General features: G+C 35.7%; 1 protein-coding gene across 1 annotated transcript in view; it reads right to left on the reverse strand.

The window, feature by feature from the left end:
* TMPRSS15 (transmembrane serine protease 15) overlaps positions 1 to 23,480 on the reverse strand; it is a 173,861-nt gene that overhangs the window by 56,582 nt on the left and 93,799 nt on the right. Inside the window, exons 15-18 of the mRNA XM_072432165.1 lie at positions 21,145 to 21,270; positions 16,016 to 16,156; positions 7,014 to 7,124; positions 5,636 to 5,762 (exon numbers count right to left, since the gene is read on the reverse strand). Coding sequence (XP_072288266.1) covers positions 5,636 to 5,762; positions 7,014 to 7,124; positions 16,016 to 16,156; positions 21,145 to 21,270 — 505 coding nt within the window. The remainder of the gene's footprint in view (positions 1 to 5,635; positions 5,763 to 7,013; positions 7,125 to 16,015; positions 16,157 to 21,144; positions 21,271 to 23,480) is intronic.

Genomic DNA, 23,480 nt, shown 5'->3' on the forward strand with positions numbered 1-23,480 from the left:
GGTAATCCAGAAAACCTGGCATGGATTTATTAAAAGTAATTTACTATATGTTAGCAAAAGTTTTCAATCCTGGACCAGACCCATTCCAGATTTGCTGATCACCTATGTTCACCTATGTTGATGAAAGTATATATTCTGCAGCCATTGAGAGCTTTATTAAATTAGGCACATGAGGCACACAGAACAAAAATATTTTTCTTCCTACTTTTTTTAAACTGAAAAAATGTTTTGACTCTACAAACATTTCCTAAAGCCCCGGGGTTTCTAAGAACTGAAGAAAATCAACTACAGTTTTAATCTGCTGTTAAAGAACCATATTAAACCATAACCAGTAAAAACTTTTTTGTGGATGGGCTTTAGTCTGTAAATTCATTATTTCATTCATGTTTGCAACAAGGCAGTGGAAGGTGACACATAGCTTTACAAACTGTACTTTTAAAAAAGGATTATACATTTTCTTGCAAAATTTCCTTTAAATTAAACTTTTCAATTTCCATGCATGAACACATAGTTGTACCTTTAGACTTAATAATCAGTTGCATTAGCTATTTTAAACTCACTATTTTCCAGGAAACCAAAAGCTTAAAGAGACTAATCAGTGCTGTTTCTGAGTTAAATGTTTGACCTATAGAAAAGGTAAAACAGTGAAGAGCTAATCATGTATCTGATCTAAAAAGTGTTTTAATTGTCCTAAAATGTTGCAGAAAATTGGTAGATTTAATGTGGTCTTGGGCAGCTTTTAATGATACAAAAGGTTTTATGAGGTCTTTTTGTAAAGCTGTGTTTGTTGATTCAAACATTTTCTGATCCTTTTTCATTTGGTTGCTTTATTATTATTTTCCATTAAGATTAACTTATCCCAATTTCTCCTAATATCCAAATATCCAAATTCCTCCTATATCACCTGAGTATACTTTTAGATTTACAATTTAGAAACTTATCACTCTTTTAGAACACAGACTCCATAGGAACATCTTCAAAATTGTTAAAAATGCTCCAACAGGTATTTGCAAATTTAAAATATGTAGTTAGGGGATATTCCCAATCCTCCCTCACAGAAAAGTCAGGTTAAGCTGCCAGCCTGGTATAAGCATATAAACCAAAGACAGAAAAGAGCTGGGGTTTGTATGCAGCAGTTTAAAATTATATTGTGAGCACATTGATTAAGGAAAACAATTTACATATGCATAGAATACACCATTGTGGTCGATCTCATGAAATGCTCCATGGGATATAGGTCTAATAGACTAATCAGAAAATACACACTCATATCACGTCTCATATCATGACAGGTTTCGCTGATTGGCTTCCTCAGGGGACATTTAGAGAATGTTTAACTAGGGATGAGCAAGAATGACTCAATGAATGGATGAGCAATGAATGGCATTCTCGCGAAAGTTTCCTTGAACTTCTGACAGGTCCGCAAAATCAGTTCGGCGAAATTTTGCGGACCCATCGAAAATTCGAGGAAAATTTCAGGAAGATCCCATGGCTGCATTTGTTCATGCAGCCCTTAGAATCCTCCTGTGTGTGATCCCCAGGCACTGGAGGTTAATTAACCTCTAGTGCCTGGGGATCGCGGGCTGTGCTGATCAATGAATGCAGCCACAGATTGGTCAGCATTCATTGATCAGCTCAGTGTTGATCCCCAGCACTAGAGGTTAAATGGGGACACGTCTCCCCATCCAAAACCTCTAGTCCTTTCTGATTGGCTGAGGAAAGAAAAATCCTGATGACGCTTGGCTGCATTCATTGATCAGCACAGCCCACAGAATTTACACCGGCCATTCTCGCTCACAATTTCGGTAAGCGAGAACGACACCGAATTTGCCGCCAAATTGAGTTTAAAAATTTCGCTCGCTCATCCCTACGTTTAACAGATGAATGTCTGAGGGATTTTTACTGCTTTCCGCATGACACACTTCACTATACGCTCATCTAGGATTCTTTAATACAGTTCTGATTGGGCACTTTGGACCCTTTATAACTTAGGAAATTCCCTACTTTCTACTAAGGAGCTCAGACATTCAAGTATTAAAAATCTTGTGGGAAGACACTCTCTTCTAAAAGTCTTCTACCAAGAGTTTAGATTTCTTACGAATACTAGGTTCCCTCTAGAAGTAGTGAAGGTTACCCTGGTTATCTTGGCGGGGCAGGTGAAGATAGGCATAAGTGAAGTCGTTCTAATTTTTTTGTCCTAGTAATGTAAGGAAATTTTTACAGGAGGAGTCCCTGATCTAACAAGTGGACTTTTACTGAAAAAAAACATAATTATTCAGGCATTTTCCAAAGATTTTGTTTATAATATATGCAGGGTGTTTACTAACAAAACTTATTGCTGCCCCAAAATGTTCCGAAGTAGCACCTTTAAAAACCATGTTATTAGTCATTTAGCCTAATGAAGAGATCTTGCAAGACTCCAAACAATTGAAATCTAATTAAATATTGTTTTTGCATGTCTAATTTGTGCTTTGTACAACCTTTATTGAATTAGCCCATAAAACATTTGTAAACAAAGAATCAGCAGTAAGTTGTACAATTTGTCTAAGTACTGCTTGTTCTTCTCCACAGTAATTCAGAAAGGATGTATTTTTGTTGTTTGTTTGAACCAGCATTTATTTTATAGACTGTGTATCCTTCCATGGTGTAATTACGAATGCTTCCCTTATGATCTCGGCTACATTCGGCAGGATGAATGCATGCATGTTGCTTATGTATTCTATGATCTGTTTATATTTCGAAGAGCTGCTTGTTGTTTCACAATGGTTTCTAGCATCTATTTTAGCCATTCTATGAATTCATAACAATGCACTTAAATACTTTGGTGCCGTTGTTTATGCTGCTGATAGAAGAAGCAGCATCATGGTGTTTGCTGTGAAAATTCCCAGTTGCTTTTGTTCAGCAGCGTTTAGGCTAATGCGACTTTTTTTGTAAAGCAATGAACAAGCTTCTATCTCTCTATTAATAAAATTGTATATTACTTATATTTCCTGTTCCAGTTAAGTTTGTCAATAGAGAAAAGAGAGAGGAATATCTAGATATTTGTTTTCATGGTGAGTCCTGAAACCAGAAAGGGGCACCCATTAGTACTGCAGGGATGTAATTAAAAAGAATTTTGATATACAAATTTCATTTCCTTTAGATAGGGTAGGGCAAGGTTAGAATCTTTTCCAGGGTTTAATGCTGTCAGTGTTCCCAGACATATTTCTTCATTTTCTGTCCCAAAATTAAAGGAACCCCTATCGGTTATGGCTGCCACTAAAGCAGCTACAAAATTTGGAAGATAATTCCTCTATTCCTATTTTGGATTTCAACACTTACCTCCATGGCAATGGCCCCCCACCGCCCACCTAACTGTCACATAAAATGATGGCAAATTGCCCCAGTGTAGATACAAACAACACTAAAAAACAGATGTTCTGTTTAAATTAGATGCATTATATCTGCATCTATTGCCTTCAGATCTGTCTGAGGACCTATGCCAATGGGCTTTGGCCGTACATCAGTGGAATCTGATTTAATTTAGTTTGAGGTGATTGTTGACCTGTGTTGGCAGCTGCCATCTTACCTTTTGCTTTGTGTAGCAGTGGGTGGACGCCTAGCCGATCACCTCTCATTCCATGCAGTGGCAGATGGACTCTTGGGCACTCGCCTCTTCAGCTTTTCCCTTATCTGATCCTGCCTAAAATGTTGGTTTGACACTAAAGGCATTTAATGACTAATGGAGTCTTTGTCCATCTTTGTCCACCACACTATAGTGTTAAACCCAGGCGTCTCAGCCTGCAGTTAAACTCTTCATGACTTGCATTTGTCCTGCTTTAGATCAGTTAACCATCGAAGTGCAAAACCCCATTGAAACAAATAACAGGGCCTTGGGGCATTAGTCCTTTTTTCCAAGTAATGTAAAATGTTTCACTACTCCATTACTACAGTTTTCAGGTAGCAGCCACAACCATTTTCATTACTATTATCAAAGAGAATAAACCTACTAAACCCCTATGGTAGGCAACCATTACATTTCTCATAATCTTCTAATATTTAACACATGAAATAACTGATCAACCATAGATGTATTATCACTCTCTAACCTGGGAAAATCCAATCTTTTGCCATTCATATTAACCAAATAGAATCAATGGAACATACAACAGATCGATTGGTATACCCAAAGGATTAAACTAGATGGCAGAAATGTTATTATTCCACATCATATTTTTGAACTACTCTTCTCTCTGAACTACTCCGCTACATATTTATTTCTACTCTTTACCATTCACCTATGTGTACTGTGTAACATAAATAATTATGTGTGTACCAGAGACATTAGCTGTTTTAGACCATAGTTCAGTCATGGTCACACCAAATGGATTGACTGCAAATCTATATTTCTATAAATGTTCAGGTTTTCAATAATTTGAAATTTTTAACTTCAATGCACAAATTTTGCAATAAAATAAAAGGTAAACATAACTTTAATGGCGTGCATTAACTAGTGGTTTTTGCCCTTTATAAAAATGTTTGAGTTGAGGTGAGTTGAGTTTGTAAGATTTAGCTTTTAGGTATTGTTCCCCTCCCCTTTTTTTATCAAATATTCGTGAAATAGTTATATTTCTCTTGTCACCTCTCTGCTCCATAGGGTAAACCTACTATTCTGCCCCCAAAAAATGTATATATATATATATATATATATATATATATATATATATATATATTATATAAAGAATGTTTGAAAGTTCCTTGAACAGTAATTACATAGCTCTTTCATAGCTTCTTTCAAACAGGCAGTTTCATATTATATTTTTATGCTGGATATTAAAATATACCACTCCCACATTTCTATCAAAATATTTTAAACCAGGTTTGTATCTCTATATATACAGTGGTACCTCAGTTTAAGTCCCCTTTGGAATAAGTCCAACTTAATATAAGTCCTGTTTGGACAAGAAAAATTTTGCTTGGTATACAACCTTTTGTGCTAGAACTTGTATGGGTCAAAATGAGTCATAACACCATGCGCTACCCTTATTTACCTCTCTCGAGACAAAGCCACGACTGCCCACGAGTGTCAGTATGCCAGTTTCTACCATTCAGTGATGAACCTGCACTATAACCCTCTGTGAATTACAGAACGTCTCCTCCTCCCCCCTTCTCAGCACCATCCTAGTAGGCACTCAACGCTTCTCAGCATAGTAAAGTGAGGGTAAATTTAATTTATTTCATCTGATTGCTTTTGTATTTATGTATTTTAGTATTAAGCAGTGTTTAAATTATTTTATACAGCCCCATCAATGTATAATATGCCAATAACAATAGGATTTTTTTTCATGGGAACGGATTATTCATTTTCCTTTTATTTCTTATGGGAAAAATTTGATCCTGTCCAAGGATCTGGAACAGATTAACAGATTACCAAGGTACCACTGTATATATATTTATATAAATTGTCACAAATTTTAGGAAAAGGTTTTTTGTCTTTGTTTACTATTGTTTGATGGCTCATGATCCCAAAGGTGGAACTGGTTTACACAGTGCAGTTTAGAACATTCACCTGTAACAGTAAATTATTCCACATATCAAGAACAGTTAAGGACACAACTATACACTGTACCTTTACAGAACAGTAAGGATTACTTACCCAAAACCCAACTGATGACAAATATTATTTGAAATCTCTTCACTCCAGAGATCAGCACATGCTGCATGCCATTCATTGTCAACTTTGAACTCAACTAAGCCACTTGAACTGCTGTTGGTGATACGCACTACAAAAAAGATATTTTGTTTTTAGTTACATGTATTAAATACAGTTATTGTTTCAATTTTTTCACAGCTTTTTTGCCACTGCCTGATTTCTCATCATGTGAACATGTTTTCATCAAATTGCTTCTAAGCTCACCTCTTCCTCTAACAGATTTAGAGGTTTAGATCTACAGATCCACATTTTTTTTTATAATAGTTATCATTGTTGACTTCTTCTAATGCGTAACTTTTATTGAGAGAAAAAAACATACATCCTCTCTCTGGGCAGTCTTTGTACATTGTAATGAATTAAACAAACTTTGTTGAAGATTCTGTACTGGTAAAATATTGTAGACAGCCTATTTTTTACAAAATGGTAAAAATCCATGGGTATGCACCTTCCCTTTTTCCCAGCTAAAGGATTCTTCTTGTTTATGATAAGCTACTCTATGCTTTAATACTTATATTATTGTTAAGTGTTTACTGATTACATAATGCTGCTTTACTCTTTAAATATTTCAATATTTATTGGAATAGATAAAAGTAAGCTGAATCACATTTTTGTGCTTCGGTTTAGTACACTTTACACCATGTGTATATTTATATGAGTTTCCATTGTCAAATATCAGGTTTAACCCCCTCCCATGGTATGTAAAAAGATCCCATTCGATTTGTTGGATTGTTACTTTTTTGGAAACATGTAATTTACAGATGCCCACTGACATTCTAACCAGGTGGTGATCTAATGTCCATTTGTAAAAAATGTTGGACAATGACAAAAATGGAGGGGTATAGTGACTGCATTAGATAAAAAAAAATTGTTAATTCAATATTAGTACCATAAAACTAAAGGCATGTGCAGTATACTTACCTGGTTGCAAATGTAAGAAAGGCAACATCATGCATGTATTGCTGATTGCCCATTGCGTGAGTGACCATTATAATGTGAGTGAGAACAGACCCTTAAAATCTTTTGCATCTCAAACTGAGATCATTTGGGGTTTCCCTGCACTCTAAGGTACACCTCACACGTGACCCCAGATAAAAAATATCACTGACGTTTAAAAAAACAAAACACAAGCCTAACAATGCCTTGTTAGGCTTTTGTTTTGTTTTTTTAAATGTCCTTTAAAAATCCTTTCACAACTTTATTTTGGGAGCACTCAAAAGTAACTACTGTAATCAGGACATTTACACATTTGGCTTGGTGGGCCAACTTGAACCTGATGTAGCTTGGCACCTGTAAAGGCATCTATCTATTGGCAATATCTTACCGCAGTTCTTTTCATCAGAGCCATCAGTACAATCATAACGCTTGTCACAGACACTTTTCAGTGAGATGCATTCTCCACTGTTACACTGAAATGATGTGGAATCACAAGGAGCTGGAAACAAAAACACACATAATTTACTGAATTATTGTGTGGACAAAAATAGTTGAACCTCCCCACATTGTCCTATTTATTAGGGAAGTGTAAAGAGGGATCATGGATGGAAAGTGTAGCAATCCAAAGTAACCCATAAAATTACAGATTACCTAATTAGGTGAGTATAAGGTGGTTCCCTGGCCAAAGCTAGCCATATTGCTCCTAAGGTTGCAAGTGCCGTGTCAAAGAAGGCCTTCACTTCAACAGGGGGGCTACTAAGCTCCACATATAAATGTTACTATTAAAATCAATACATTTATTTAATATCTGTTTACCCTGATAAGGACCAAATACTTGTTTTCACTGTTGCTGCTACTGCCAAAATATCTCCTCCTTCTTCTCTGTTACTTCCCTGTGCCAATAAGTAGCCAACCCCTGATATCCATAAAGGGATAAAGCATTAATTTCCTTGGACAGCTATATCATGTACCTTCTATCTCAGCATGTGGCAATGGTGTCACTAAAGCCTTTTTTTCCACATTTAATTCTGTGCTTGTGGTCCTGAAAATAAGTTGCCAATGGCCAATTTCGGACAAAACCAACGCTAAGCTAACATTTGGTCTTTTTTGGGAGTACCGCCGAAGACTTTGCTTGAAACAGCTCCCGGCTTGCGGCTCTGGGATTTTTCCTTGCACCTAAAAATTGCCTTCGATTTATACATTTAGGCCTGTTTGAGAAGCTCATGTACTACCTGCCACTAATTTTTTTTACAATAAAGTATCCACATTTTTTCTAGAAAACACATTGCCTTAATGGTGGCAACTACCATGCTTCTAGTCATGTTTTCTAAACTGACTGATGTACATTTAAAAGATTTGGCTTGGGTTTAAACCCTTTAATTTTTTTTTTTTACAAAACTAGCCTGCTAGTAGTTTTTTTTAAGTATCTCTGAAATCATACTCCTGAATTTCTAGCTTTCTGTCTTGCTTGTGTTAATAAGTACTATCCTGGTGCTGGCCAGTTTTTAACAAACTATGACTGCGAGCTATTGCACTGATATTTTTGAAAAAAATGAGTATAAGGGTAAATGTCAGGAATATACTTTAGGTTTGCATGGGACAGTTATTTTTTTTTTACTTTTTATTTTTTTAGAGATTGCAATGAGATACTGTAAAAAAAAGGCAGCTCTTGAACGGTGGTATTCCCTAACTGGCCTAAGCCAAAAATTTATAAAAAACAAAAATGCACAAAAAAAATGTGCTTTGCCAAAAGGATCTGTGCTAAGGAACATTTTACCAACAATTAGAAAACCGGTATTTTGCAAAAACATATATAGCCTTTTCTTATGGTAGCGCATGTGGCGCATATGGCTCTCTTCGTTCATCTTGGCAAGTCATTGGACAAGGATCACTCAATTTTAGTATCAATTTAACCAAAACAAATGATAGAATTATGGTAACATTTACCAAATCATGTCTACTCTGTCCTCTTCTCAGTTTTATCAGATGATATATTTCCAAGGTTCCAAGGTTCTAATAAATAATGGGGCTATAATGTTATTCCGCCTTGTGCCAATATACAAGTTAACATTAATCATCTAAATAGATTATGTTCTGGAGCTCTAATTAAGCAATAAGCAGTTTAAGGGAATTTCACCCTTATTGCTAAATATGCATAGCAATTTGTTGATAAGATTTTTAATAGGAGTGTATTTACACCCTTTACTTGTGTGCTTTCTTAATAAACGAATGCTTTAAAGTGACATAAATATTTGAATTCATGTGGTGAGATTATTGCTCAGATCCATGATCAGGAATTCCATATTTTTTTTGTATTTGTTTGTTACTACCATTCTATTATTATTTTCGTTTTGTTTTCTTTTGTTTTCTCTTATGTTAGTGGTTTACATATGTTTTTCTTCCTTTGTTTGCTTTTTGCAGTCTCTCTTTAACATAGACTTTGATATCTAAAAGGTGCTGGAATGCCAGTTATCTGTGTGATCTCGTGAAAGTGGGTCTATATGAATATTTATATAGAATACTGTGATCTCTGTATTTGATTTGAATTTCCTATCCAGGAGGCATAAGCAATTCCTGTCAAGCATGCCTGACAAAATAAAATACACGTATTAATAATAAAGTCTATGCCACATATGATGTAATACCAGCACCTGTTTTCTTATATATTTAAATCTGAGTAATAATTAGTTATTAGGAGCCCTAAAAGTACACTTGAGAAATATCTGGCCTAAACCTAAAGCCATTACTATGCTCTGATGTCCTTGTTTTTGTCTCTTTGGAAGGCTACTTTCCAATTATTTCAGCTATTGTGTAGGGGAGGCAATATTATTATTAATATTGTACTAAATAATAAAGGAGAGTAAGAGATTTGTCCTAACAACATTGCATAGTAAGGTAGGTGACAATATGTGATTTCTGATGAATCATCAATCTGAAGATCTATTCTTATTTTACTGGAGAATAAATCATCATCAGCTATGTCTAATGCGAAGGGTTTGTTTGACTCAGGCAATATCAAAAAAAGTGAAAAAACAATAATGAGGACAATAATGATAACAGACTGAGCCAAAAACGACCAATCCAAATTACAAATCTTGACTGAACTCATAGGCCTCAACTATACCTAAAATATTAGCTTTGGCTGAACTATAATTTTAAGAAAAAAGAATTCTTATAAACCAGAAGCAAAAGATAATTATTTTCTCTTATTGGCATGACAAACATAATACAGTAGGCAAATCCGATGTTATTGAATCTCTGTATGTGAAGAGTTTTTTTTTAATATTTTTTTTTTTGCTTTTTCATACATCATTACCAAATATAATCATCCTCCTATTGATAATCATTTCTGCTATCCAGCCACCGTTGTTGATGATATATGAAGCAGAAAGAATAAGCTTGACTTTTCTCAGCAACATTAACTACAAAGTAGCTGATACAGCACAAAAGAAAAGCATATTTTGGCTGAACAAAGTAAATGCAATTCAGATAAGAGAGGAGGACAAATTAAGGAAATATATTGTCATGCAACACCTAATATGTCTTCTTGAAAAGAATATATCTCTGGAGGGACACATTTGTTTCTGCCTGAGTAGATTGCTACATTAAAAATGCCTCGACATGAAAAGGCAAATGACTTCAACCACAGTGCATAAATGAACATCAGAAATACTTAATTTCATTCTATTCTTTTGACTCTTATCGTCATTTATAGCGATGGCTAAGGATATATTATGTTTTAAAATAGTTCTGCACTTATTATAAAACATTCACAAATTATCCCTCCATCCCATTGTGGTGTCCAAGAATTACTGCTTAGCTTTGGTCTTGGCATAGTTATGGCCATAGAGATTTGTAGTGGTTTGAAGTATAGACACAGTCTAACCTTGCACCAGCTTATGTCTCAGTTGACCATTTCATAAATATAATTACTTGCTTAGCTGATCTTTCTTACTGTGTAAAAAGTCAGTACAGGAAGGTAGGCAACCCAGACAGAAACCAAAACCACTAGGATGGTTCAATTCTGACCTATTGTTCTAAGACAGCTGATTAATATCTTATTTTATATGGCTGCCACATGGCAGCAAAACCTGGTGATGTCTTCGACATGACATACATGGCACATGGTGCTTTTCTGCTGTTTGTCAAAGGTATAAGGCAAGAGGCTGGGCATGGTAAGTTAGAGACTAGGGATGAGCGAGCAAGATTTTAAAATTCAATCTTGCGGCAAATCTGGTCATTCTCGTTTACCAAACATGTAAGCCAGAATGGCCTGTGTAAATTCGGCCGTTGAGATCGAATTTTTTGGGACCTTCAAGAGCAATCAGGGGAGCAGAGCTGACAGCTCAGCTCCCCTGATTGCTTTTGCAGCTCTGTAGTATGTGTTCTTGGATAGAGATTCTGTGCTAATCATGAATAAATGCAGCCATGGGAATCATCCTGTGATGATTCACACTACTTCATTCATTGATGAGCACAACCGCGGTACTCACACTGACAGGAGGAGTACTGCGGCTGCATTCATGAATGCAGCTGTGGGAATCCTCCTGTGTGCGATCCCCGGCACTAGAGGTTAAATTAGGGCAAGCCCTCATTTAACCTGCATGAATGCAGCCGTGGTACTCCTACTGTCAGTGTGCAATCCCCGGGCACTAGAGGTTAAATGAGGGCTTGCCTGGGGATTGCACACAGGAGGATTCCCATCTTGTAATGATTTCCTCTATCTTTTGTTAATCTTCCGAAATTTCACTGACCCATGGGAAGTACGAGGAGATTTTCGCAAGAATGTCAGAGGCATTCTCGCTCATCCCTATTAGAGACGCTGGAAATTTTGTTTCTGTTTTTATACAGGTAAGAACTTATTCTTTTTTCTTTTCTTTATTTTTAGGGTGGGCTAATCACATCTATTCTACACAATTTGGCAACCATAAAATAATTCATAGTTAGTCAGGATGAAGAAATTCAAGTCCATGGAGCTCAACCAGGAGAGGAGAATAAATACATTTACTAAAAAAACAGCATATTCCATATAGAAACTTATATGTTTAATTGGCCTAGAGAAAGGCAAAAAACTCTTATAAAGCACTGGTTTAATTTACCCCAACAAGGGATACAGTTCCTTCCTGATTCCCTAAGGCATTCAAGGAAATTCAGTATGATAATATATAATAGAAGGTTTCACCAGCTGCATATATTTCAGTATGGGAAAATATTTCATAAAGGAATAATGTTTGTCTGATATTTAAATACATATATAAATAAAATAGACTTTAAAGGCTAAAGTGAAAAACTATTTTAGTTTAACAAAAAAAAAAAAATCTAAGGCTCATAAAACATATAAGAGTATCATTTACGTTTAGCCATATGAGAATTTTGGGATTGAGTTCACAATAAATACAGAGGTGGGGACGCTCTTTACTCCATGCTTCCCCTTTTATTAGAACTGATTACCAGTGTGACACCACCCTTCTTTCATGAAGCAGACAAGTTCTGTGAAATGCATAGAGACTCAAGGATGGCAAAACAAGGTTTCTGCAGAATATCATTATAGTCAGTTTGGGGGTGTGATATATTTGAATGATTTTTGTGTTACTATCCTACATGAAAGCATCATGGAATTAAATACATTTTTAACTATATTATGAAATATATTGTGTGTTTGAATATGTTTTGTGTGTGTCTGCAAAAAAACTTACAAATCCCTATATTGTTTATCTTTTCATATATACATTTCTGAAAAGGTATTTGCTATTGCACTACAAAATGCAAAATGATTACCATGAACAATATGTAATACTATACGATAACATTAATTTTGTTAGTAGTAATAGCATTCAGAAATGATTTAGTATATTTCAATGGGAACACCATTATTTGTTTGTATAAAAAGTAATTAAGTCTACCTTTGTTTTCAACTATTATTATTACATTATTACTCAGAGTTTGAAAGTTCACATTAGAGTTTTTCATCAATTATTTTTTTCATATTTTCATGTACGTCTCTAATTTTTTTAAAACTCCACCAGCATCACTTAGTTCACTAACACAACAACACACTGTGCTCTATTGCTTTCCATTTATCTAGTACTGTCTACTGGAAACAGTCCATTTCACACAGCCAATTAACTTGTATTGCTGTTCAATGCTGTAGTGTTTAACTTAATTTGAAAGGTGACTTGGTTGGGACTGTAATTGCTGATCTTTGTTAGTTATAAACAAAGTTCCACTTCATAAATCAAACGACACAGTGCAGTTTTATTAATGTATTGCCAATATTGTGATCATACCAGATGATGATATGCTTAATAGAATCCCACTGAAGCATGATCTTACTCCTAAAAACAGAAGGTGCTATAGGTGTCTAGACCCAGTACATTTCTTTTCATTTATTACATTTTATGATAATGCTGTTCTGTAATGCTAAAAGCATATTTATGCATATTCAAACACATTGCATTTGCATTACAGTTTATAAAGGCGTAAATTCACTTTTGCTTTAGGTTTTTACTCTTAGCTATATAAAAAAATATTTTATATACATATATATATATATATATATGTATATATATTTATATAGTAATTGTATAAATGCAATGCAAAATTCACACATTTCAATCTTTCCATGTATTGACAGAAAAATGTCACCTTAGATCAAGCCATTTCTTCTGGACCACAGGTGTCCTATGTTGAAAATCTAAATATGTGTTCTAGGCATATAGATAAAGTATGGACAATGGGCCTGATTTATTAGAGCTCTCCAAGGCTGGAAAAGATACATTGGTGAAGCTGGGTGATCTGGTCCAGGACTAAAAACATTTGCTAACAAATAACAAATGACTTTTAAGAAATCCATTCCAGGTTTGCTGGATCACCCAGCGTCACTGATGAAAGTGTATCCTCTCCAGCCTTGGAGAGCTTTCATAAACTAGGCCCAGAGTGAAAGAAGGAGAGAGAAATTAAGTCTTGAACAAAATACATATATTTCTCCTGGACATATTTTTGGATAGGTGCCAAATGCCATAAGTCCAGCCTGGGTTTTTCCATTTTTCTAGCTGGTTGAGCAGTTGTACTTGGTCTTTCTGATAATGGAGCAACACATTTACCTTGAGCCATACCTTTTTTTATCTTTATAAATGCCATAAGGGCCATTAATTCACCAAAACAGAATAATTCCTGTTGAATGTGACTAAATCGTTATATATATGCTAGATTTTTGTTGTCAGAAATGGTTGTTTCAAGCATTAGTACAACTGTCCCGAGTGTCATTTAGTGATCCCCATTGCCAGATCACTAACAATTAACAGCTAACATCCCCTATTATTTTCTATTGCGAAGACACAACGAAGTGCCTCCTGCTCAATCCCCCCTCCTCTATCTGTAGACCAGAACAGCACTGTCTGTGCACTACTCTTTCGTGCTTCTGTCTCATGATATCAATCTTAACGACAAAACTGATTTATGTAGCTTGTGCTCGGCTTTGGGTATTTGTCAAACGTTACTGTAACACCAGTCATTTAGCCTCAAGCAAATAAAGCCAAACATTGCCAAAATTCAGTGATTGGATTGACAGGACAGTGACAGTACCTAGGGCAGGATTCATTAATAAATGCACTGGCTCTCCCAAGCTGTTATGGGCATTTATTATTGTTCATTGTCTGGATTTGCTGAGCAGGTAACGACAGGTATAAGGTACAGCTCAACAAATCCAGGTGGTGGACAGTGAGAGGTTGTTGTTGGCCCCCATTTTTTTATTCCACTTTCTACCAACACATAGGTTCCTCTAATATATGACCACATATAGTCTATGAAACAGATGTTTTTACCCCATAAACAATGGGATTTGAACTACTTAACTTAAACATTGGAATCAATACCTGTGAACTGTCAACGAACCACACAGAGGCAAATTTGACTGACACTAATCATGTACATGGAGCTCAGTTACTACTTGAGTATACCAATACCTAGATAACTGAGATCTTTCACAAACATAATAACATTTCATGGTTGATTTACTGATGAGATTTAGGCTGTTCACTTAGAAGGATAGATCCCCTTAAAAGGATATTTCACTTAGCTTAGAGATGAAGCTCTGCCGACCTAAACCATTCCATTTATTAAAGCTCCAAGAGTGGAGAGGATACACATTCATCAGTGAAGCTGGGTGATCCAGCAAACCTGCAATGGATTTCTTAAAAGGCATTTGCTATTTGTTAGCAAATGTTTTCAATCCTGGACCAGATCTATTCCAAGTTTGCTGGATTACCCAGCTTCATAGATGAAAGTGTATCCTCTCCAGTCTTGGAGAGCTTTAATAAATCAAGCCCATTGGTGGGAATTCTTTGCAAAGTAAACTATCGCCAAATTTTCTAAGCTAAATGAATTATTTGATGCAAGTTGACAATTTACCTTTGTCAATGAACAACCTATATTCCTTTAATAAATCGCCTCCACTGTCCTATTATTGAATAGTTGCTAGTATAAGATCCAAATACATTTTTTCTGTTTGCTTTTGTTTTAGATACATAACTAAAATGTTACTATACTCCTATAATCAAGATGTTATGCTATATTTCCTATCTGCTATATGCAAGTTTCTAGTATGTTTATTTTCTTAGTGGTTGTACTTGATGGTATTTTTTCAACCTGACCAGCTATGTAACTACTATGTAATACAAATCCTGTCTGAGTAAAATAAAATGGGTATAATGAATCATATGTCCGCAGTTACTGGAATGATAGAAAGTCATGTGTTTCTGTACGGAACACAATTTAGGCTTTTATTCCTTGTGCTTTAGATTGACTGTTTTTTTTGTTACAAGCACTGCAATAGAAATAATTTCTTAATGGAACTTCTCTTTCTTTTTCAATCTAAGATAGAAAACTGTTTCACAGATCGTATACGTCAATGTTCTATGTAGCTGTATTAAATTGAAGCCTTCTGTTGCTACTAAGAGTTATTATTCTAAATTTGCTTCTTCTCTTCTTTATATAAATACAAAGAAAAAAAATACAATGTAATAAAATAATAAATAAATGAAGAATAGCTGCTGACCTTTCTTTAAAAAAGTCAAGCACAGTGCTTAAAATCCACTTAGCAGGATGTTTACGTAATGCACTTCCCGTATACCATTCGCAAGGTTCTGATCCACGGAAATACCTTTTCTCTATTTTCAACTTCATTGTTTTAGTTCAGAGTGGGACTTATGATAAATGGCGGTACTTCAGTTTTTATCTTCAACGCAGGAACATCACAAGCCCACATTTAAAATAAAAGTAGTTTGCTAATGTGTAAGTTTCCTATTTATATTTGTCATGAGTTTGGTTTTCTTTTAAATGTATAATTAATAGTACGTGTACAAGATAGAAAGAGCTAAATAAAATACCAACCTGGCATGCCAAGACGGTAACCACTGGTAAAGTTGGCTAGAAATCCTCTTGATGTTGTAGTTGAATCTGTTGTGAAATACACTGTCATCTGATTGGTTGTGGAGAAGACATCAGGCAATGGATTCATTCCTGTATAAACAGCTAAATAAAAAAAGAAAAAAACATATAATTCCTATGAAGATAAACTGAAATGTTCACACAAATGCTTTTGTTGGTTGTAGATTGCATGTAAAAAGCATTCCTGGCATATCATTCTGACTTCCCATATATCTATGACTGCAGTCTTTACCAGTAAAAGACTAATTTAAGTGGTGAATATACAGATAAACTGTGAATACAGTTTGGATTTTTAAGATTTGGAAATTCTTACACATCCACCTTTCACAGGTCAACCAAGTGGATGGCACCAAATTTTCTGTTGCAGTTTTAAGATGTAGAAGGAATACAATAAAGCCCTATCTTTGCAGCTTTTTGACTGGACAGTGAAAGATTAATTTTGTTTGTTGCTATTGATAGCACATATGTTAGAATGTCATTGAAAACCCAAGTAAACTTAGAATAAATCAGCTTAATTCATTGTAGCTGCAGAATTTTCATTAGAAAGAGGGCTCAGTGTAAATCTAAAAGCCTGTGCTCTACCAGCATTCTGCAAAAAGGGGCCTTTGTGTCTGTATGGAAGCAGAAGTCCCTCTGCAGAAGTTTAAAACACCTCTTGCTGAGCCAAAGCTGGAACTAAAGTTTCACCTTTAAGTTTGCATGATCAGGCAGGTAATTGAGCCTGATTTATTAAAGCTCTCCAAGGCTGGAGAAGATACACTTTCATCAGTGAAGCCAGGTGATCCAGCACACCCTGGAAAAAATTTGGCCTAGGATTCAAAACATTTGCTTGCAAACAGGTTTGCTGTGTCACCCAGGTTCACTGATGAGAGTGTATTTTCTCCAGCTATAATAAATCAGGCCCATTACTACAGTAAGGAACAGGTGATTTTCCTTCCACAATAATGTGTCTTACCTGCCTCATTGCTTCAGGTTTCTGGCATCAAAGCTGAGCTGCTCATGCGGTTGCTTTAAAAATGCCCTAAGGGCCAATAATTCACCAAAACAGAATAATTCTAGTTGAATGTGACTAAAGCTTTATATATATGCTAGATTTTTGTTGTCAGAAACGGTTGTTTGGTTGTTTCAAGCATTAGTACAACTGTTCCGAGTGTCATTTAGTGATCCTCAATGCCAGAACAGATGAGCATTTGTCAAATTTTAATGGAACATCAGTCATTTAACCTCAAGCAAATAAAGCCAAACATCACCAAAATTCAGTGATTGGATTCAGTACCTAGGGCAAGATTCATTATTAAATGCACTAGCTCTCCCAAGCTGTCATGAGCATTTGTTATCGTTCATTGTCTGGATTTGCTGAGCAGGTAATGACAGGTATAAGGTACAGCTCAGCAAATCCAGGTGGTGGACAGTGAGAGGTTGTTGTTGGCCCTCATTTTTTTATTGCACGTTTTACCAGCATATAGAGTCCTCTAATATATGGCCTATTAAAGCTCTCCAAGGCTGGAGAGGATTTACTTTCATTGGTGAAGCTGGGTGATCCAGCAACCCTGGAAAATATTTGCTCCAGGATTCAAAACATTTGCTTTCAAACAGGTTTGCTGTGTCACCCAGGTTCACTGATGAGAGTGTATTCTCTCCAGCTATAATAAACCAGGCCCATATTACAGTAAAGGACAAGTGATTTCCTTTCTGCAATAATGTGTCTTACCTGCCTCATTGCTTCAGGTTTCTGGCATGAAAGCTGAGCTGCTCATGCGCATCGTCAATTTTTGGTTGCCAGGGAAAATTAGAATGAAGTTACATCATCCCAGCACAGCCAATGAAGGTGGCTTAAGATTGTTTGAAAGAGAAAGAAAAGAAGCAAAATGGTGGTAACGTGCTGGAATGTGAAAAGGTGAGCCGCACAAATTTAGTTCACTTTAAGGAGGAGGGCCATGCATGTCCTCTGCAGAGAGACCACTGCTTTCAGACAGAAAGCACAGATCCTTCCCTGGTAAGGGACATACTTTTTACTCCAGAATTGATACTGCAAGACTTTGCACACCTTTTTCCTTTAAAGTACCCTGAGTATGCTTAGTTGATTTAAACTGAATGTTCATTTGGTTAAATCAAGAAGAATGTTCTATAAACTGAACTGGATTATACCATTCAGTTCTGATATCTTAAAGCCGCACATACAACACAGAAAATGCATCTGCTACAGTCCAGGCTTCCTCAAAGCAATATCTTGAAAAAAGGTAAAGCTGCACAATCTTTTGCTACAACTGTGTTTATTGTAAACGCTCATCAAATGTCAAAGCTAGAAAAGTCAGACTTGTTTCAGGCAAAAACACTTAATCATGGCGTACGATTATGTGCTAATGCACAGACGCATCAAATCTGAGTCAACCTGACATTTAATGAAAGCTTCACAATAAATGCAGTTACAGTGGAAGATTATTAGGGTTTGCCTTCCCTTTGAATCTTACAACATAGCACAGGCAGCTGATTATAGAACAAAATTCATAGTTAGAGCCGACCTGACCCTATAGCAATGATCAAGGCCTTACCGGATGCTACTTTCATGTTTCTACTGACAAGTACATGTTAGAAACATTCAATTAGCACTCTAAACTGGTACAAAAGATATATATCATCATGTGCTAGCAAGCTAGAATTAAGCCTTGAAAGTTGCCCTATTCACCCACTATCATATCCAATGTCAAGTCAGATAGGTTAGTAAAAAAGTAAATTAACTGACTTGCTGTGTACCAAAAATTGTAGAGAAATATGGTCAACGAACATACATATTAAAAAAACACACACATATATATATATATATATATATATATATATATATATATATATATATATATATATATAAATATATATTTTATCACCCGATCGCTGGGCTGTGCAGTGAGAAAGAAGATAGATCAAGATGGCAGCACTTGGTGCTTCCTCTGCGTGGGGACAAAGTTGGATTATGGACCCTATCGAGGACATCTCCGGTGGGATCAGGGGATCATAGAATTAAAGGTAGGTGGGATTTTTTTTTTACTTTAGTTCCGCTTTACCTCTTGCTTGTTCTTTACTGCTGACTTTTTTTGCATATTTAAAAAGGTAAAAAAGAATTTTGTATTTATCAGATAAAGAAGATTTATTGGCATTGTTAGCATGTGGGTGGCAGGCCAAGTAAGTATCAATTCTTTTCATTTCAGAGAGTTTAAAGTTTTGTTAAGTTTTCTAATCGAGTAACAGAGTCATTCAGATGAAGTGCTTCATGATGAAATGTTTCTTAAAGATTTATATAAATGACGTGCATTAATGTGTTTTAGCTTTTATCAAGACGACTAAATTGAATCTTATTCTTTGAAACTATTAAGTATTGAAGGGCACTGTTTATTTTTTACATAAGTTACATTTTTTTAAATTGTTTGGGGAGTTCTCTTTAATCAGCAAGCAGCTGTCACAAAGTATCTGTCGCCTTTTTGAGTTGTGCTGCAAGATAGGATATTACATTGTTTTGGAGATTGTAGAAAGATTCTATATTTTATTGTAATGTAAATGATCAGCTGTAGAGGTTGATATACTCTAATGCAGGAAACTCTACACTTTATTAAATGGTAGTTATATAAAGACAAGTGTTGCTATCTTTGTTAGTGGTTAGGCATTCATGAAAGCAGAACATTTAGCAATCTTCAAACTGCAAAAACACTCCAAGCTGTTGAAATAAATAACATTTTGCAAAATCTTACCACTCAAAACCACTTGCTAAAATGATTAACATTGTACTGATTTGGTCAGTTTTTTTTTGCTTTGTATGCAGTCAGTTGGTGGAAGCAGCATTGCCACCCATTTTTTTGGGTCACTACATGCAGCATCCAGAAGCTGTCCCAGCCATTATTTTATTTTTTAGTAGTTGCAATCCTTGCTTGAAAAAGCTTGAAATTGAAGGTCTATACTGCTCCCAAGCACAGGGAAACAAAATGTTGCTAGTCTGACCATGCTCCAAAACAGAAACCCTACATTATTGTGTATCATAATTGTCTATTATTAACTCTTTTTTGTATCTTATTTCTGCCATCTACAATAGTCCTATCTCAGCCACACTGTCTTTGTATACACTGCATGCATTTTTGCAAGGTAAGAGTGGAGAAAAAGGTGAAACATGGGAATGGCTAATTAGAATCTCGTTTGGGAGAGTTTGTGATAGAGCAGCGGAATGATGGTGGCGGAGCATTAGGTTTCTATAAGAGGTGAAAGTAAAGAAAGATCATGGCAGGAGCATCAAGCAATATTTTAAAGAAATATTTGGATTTGGCTAACTAAACTTAGCAAAGTTAAATTTCCCTTTACAAAGGATATTTCACTTAGCCTAGCAAGTGAGATGTACCTGTGTTGGCTCCAACCATCCAACCATGTGCAAGGAAAAGTTAAATTTCTTTGAATGTGATTAGATGTTCTTTGCAAATTAAATCATATTCACTAAGCTTAGTGAAATATCCTTTACAAGGTATTAATTCACCTTGGTGAAATAGACAAATTTTGCAATTCTGGAAATTGCCTTTTGGATGGGATCACCGGGTGATAATAAAAGAATAATAGTCTGAAAATGAAAACCAATGCACTTCATGACGTGATGCACTTCAATAACACCAATACATTTTAAAAGGAAATTGTCAAAATTGTTTCTGTGTTTACCCCTGATATTTACTGGGTTAACGGAATGAACAAAACACATACAGTACTTTTTCTGATGATAATATTTTGCAGTGCTAACATGCACTACATCATCATTCTGTTGCTGGGAACTCTCACATCTTCTGCATGATAATTTACCAGCATGCCTTTTCTGAAGACCTAGCGCATCAGAGGAGCTGTGAACTTTGTGACCTGCTTTTTATGAGTTGAAGTTCAGCCGCAAATTCCGCACTTGGGCGTCTGGTGGTTTGTCTCAGCTCTTCCTTAGTGACAGCGGGAGATAGCAGCTAACTGTTACCTTGCAATAATTTATGGCACTCACACAAAATCTACTGTACACAACAAAACTTTTGAAAGCAGCATCTTACAGCAGAATAGATACTTGCCCAACAACAATGAATCTGATCCTTTGCCATCTCGAACTTCGACAACATCATATATGTTCTCCAGATCAAACACTTCAAAATGCAGTTGGATATTGTCTCCCGCAGCTGCGTTCAGATACCATATACCTAGAGTAAGAAAAAGTAAAAAAACATCAAAGCTTGAAAGAAAGAAGAGAAGGCAAACAAGGGAAAATAAAATTGCACTGTCAGTGCTTAAAAAAAAACGCACTGTCTGACCACTTTAGTGTTAAATAATTATTTAAATATTAGGTACACAAATGAAAACCTACCACCACTGACAGAAGTTTTGGGTTGCTTATGTAATGAAAATAAAATGAACTTCATAAAATGAAGTTAAAATAAAATATGACCCTTTACTGCAGCCTATTGACACTCTGCATTTAGCCTTTAGAATTATATTTTGCTATGTTGGTAAATAAAATGTTGCATAATAATATTTGTAATTCACTACATGCAGTAAGTTGGCGATCACTGCAGGGCAACAAAGCCATCTAAGCATAAACATTTTACTAGTATGCTATGAATTGTCTGTGTTTTATTATATATTGCAGAATATCAAATTAAGTCTGGCCATACACTGATCAGTGTAACAAGTAAAGTATTGATAGGTCCATTATTATTATTACACAGTATTTATATGACACCTACATATTACTCAGCGCTGTACATAGTTATGTCACTACCTGTCCCTCAAGGGAGCTTACAATCTAATGTCCCTACCATAGTCATATGTCTTTAATACAGTCTAAGGTCAATTTTGGGGGAAACCAATTAATTTACAGCTTGTTTTTAGAATGTGGGATGAAACCAGAATATCCGGAGGTATATGGGGAGAACCTGCAAACTCCATGCTGATAGTGTCCTGGAAAAGATTCGAACCTGGGACCCAGTTCTGCAAAGGGTAGAGTGCTAACCACTGAGTCACCATGCTGCCCTATATCATATCAATAATTTCCCTTGCATTACTTAACTTTGCCCCTGCCTACAGGTTACTATATAGCAGTAAAAAAGAGTACTCCTAACAACCAACAGTCAATGGATCCACCTTTTGCTGTTCAAAAAACCCAGTGGAGCCTTACTGGACATTAGGTAATGCTCCCTTCACCCCCATATTGGCCTGTTTGAGCTGAGGGGAGCTACACTAGATTGGGCACAAAGTGGCCTTTTCCAATCAAAGTTCCTATCGATAGATCATATTTATTTTAATTTGACAGCTAATCTATTGAACTCTTTGCATAATGTACAATAGCTTTAAGCCTCAAGATAAAAAAAGGACTAACTTGATACAACTGCTGCTATTTCTATGAATTAGGGACACAGTAGGATGCCACAGCTCATTCTCCCCTCTCCATAGTGAAAAGCACTGTGCACAGTCCATTCTACTTCCACAATGATCATGAAAGATTCTTTCCAGAAACAAAAATATGCCACCTGTTTAAAACTTGGGAAAACTCTCCCAGGTTTTTTATCTGCAGTAAGGATCAAGAACAAAACTAATGCTAGGCTTTTCTTTTTTAGTAAATCTAGAACTATCTGCGAAGCTGTAATATTGAATCTCCAAGTATTCTGATATTTTATACAAATAACTTAAAAGTGTATACAAGCTGGATAAAAACAGGTATGAAACAAAAACTATTCTGATTTCCCCTTAGCAGATTTTACAACAAGTGTGATTATTGAGGCATGCCTAGCAGGTGCTATAGCACAGAGATTGCACCTTTGCCTGGAGGTTCCAAAAGCCAACCAACAGAAAAACTGCTAGAAATATATTTTGTAAGCAAAATCTAGTCTGAATTAAAATGCCAAGCAGTACAACGTGCAAAATGCCTAAAGCATTTTCTGAGGGTAAAAACACATCTGACTGATACAGTTAATTCAGGAAATCTTCCAACTTTGAATTATTCATAGCATGAAAAAAAAAATACAAGTCAAAAAGACAAATCAATTCTAATGTGTGTGGATGAAAATAACATCCTGATCTCTGACAAGGAAGGCAAGAACTATGAGGTAGGCCTCGTAGGAGTAAAAGAAGGTCTTCTGGCTCGGGGTGCTAATACATAAAGCCACGGTTTTCCAATAAGAAATTAGCCATGGCCATATAAGACTGATTTTAACATAATGTAGGAAAACTTTAAGTGTACACACACTAAATGAAAACTTTATATGTAAATGAAATGACCAACAAGCAAAAGAATAAATGAAAATGATGTTATGTAAAACCCAATCCACCTGCAACTGTGACAATGGAAGGTTGTCCATGGCATTAAATTGAAAGACACCTGACCATCGCACCATAAATTTACCCAAGAGTTTGT

Source organism: Pyxicephalus adspersus, chromosome 1 (genome assembly GCF_032062135.1).
Source record: "Pyxicephalus adspersus chromosome 1, UCB_Pads_2.0, whole genome shotgun sequence".
In the NCBI taxonomy this organism is placed as follows: Eukaryota; Metazoa; Chordata; class Amphibia; order Anura; family Pyxicephalidae; genus Pyxicephalus; species Pyxicephalus adspersus.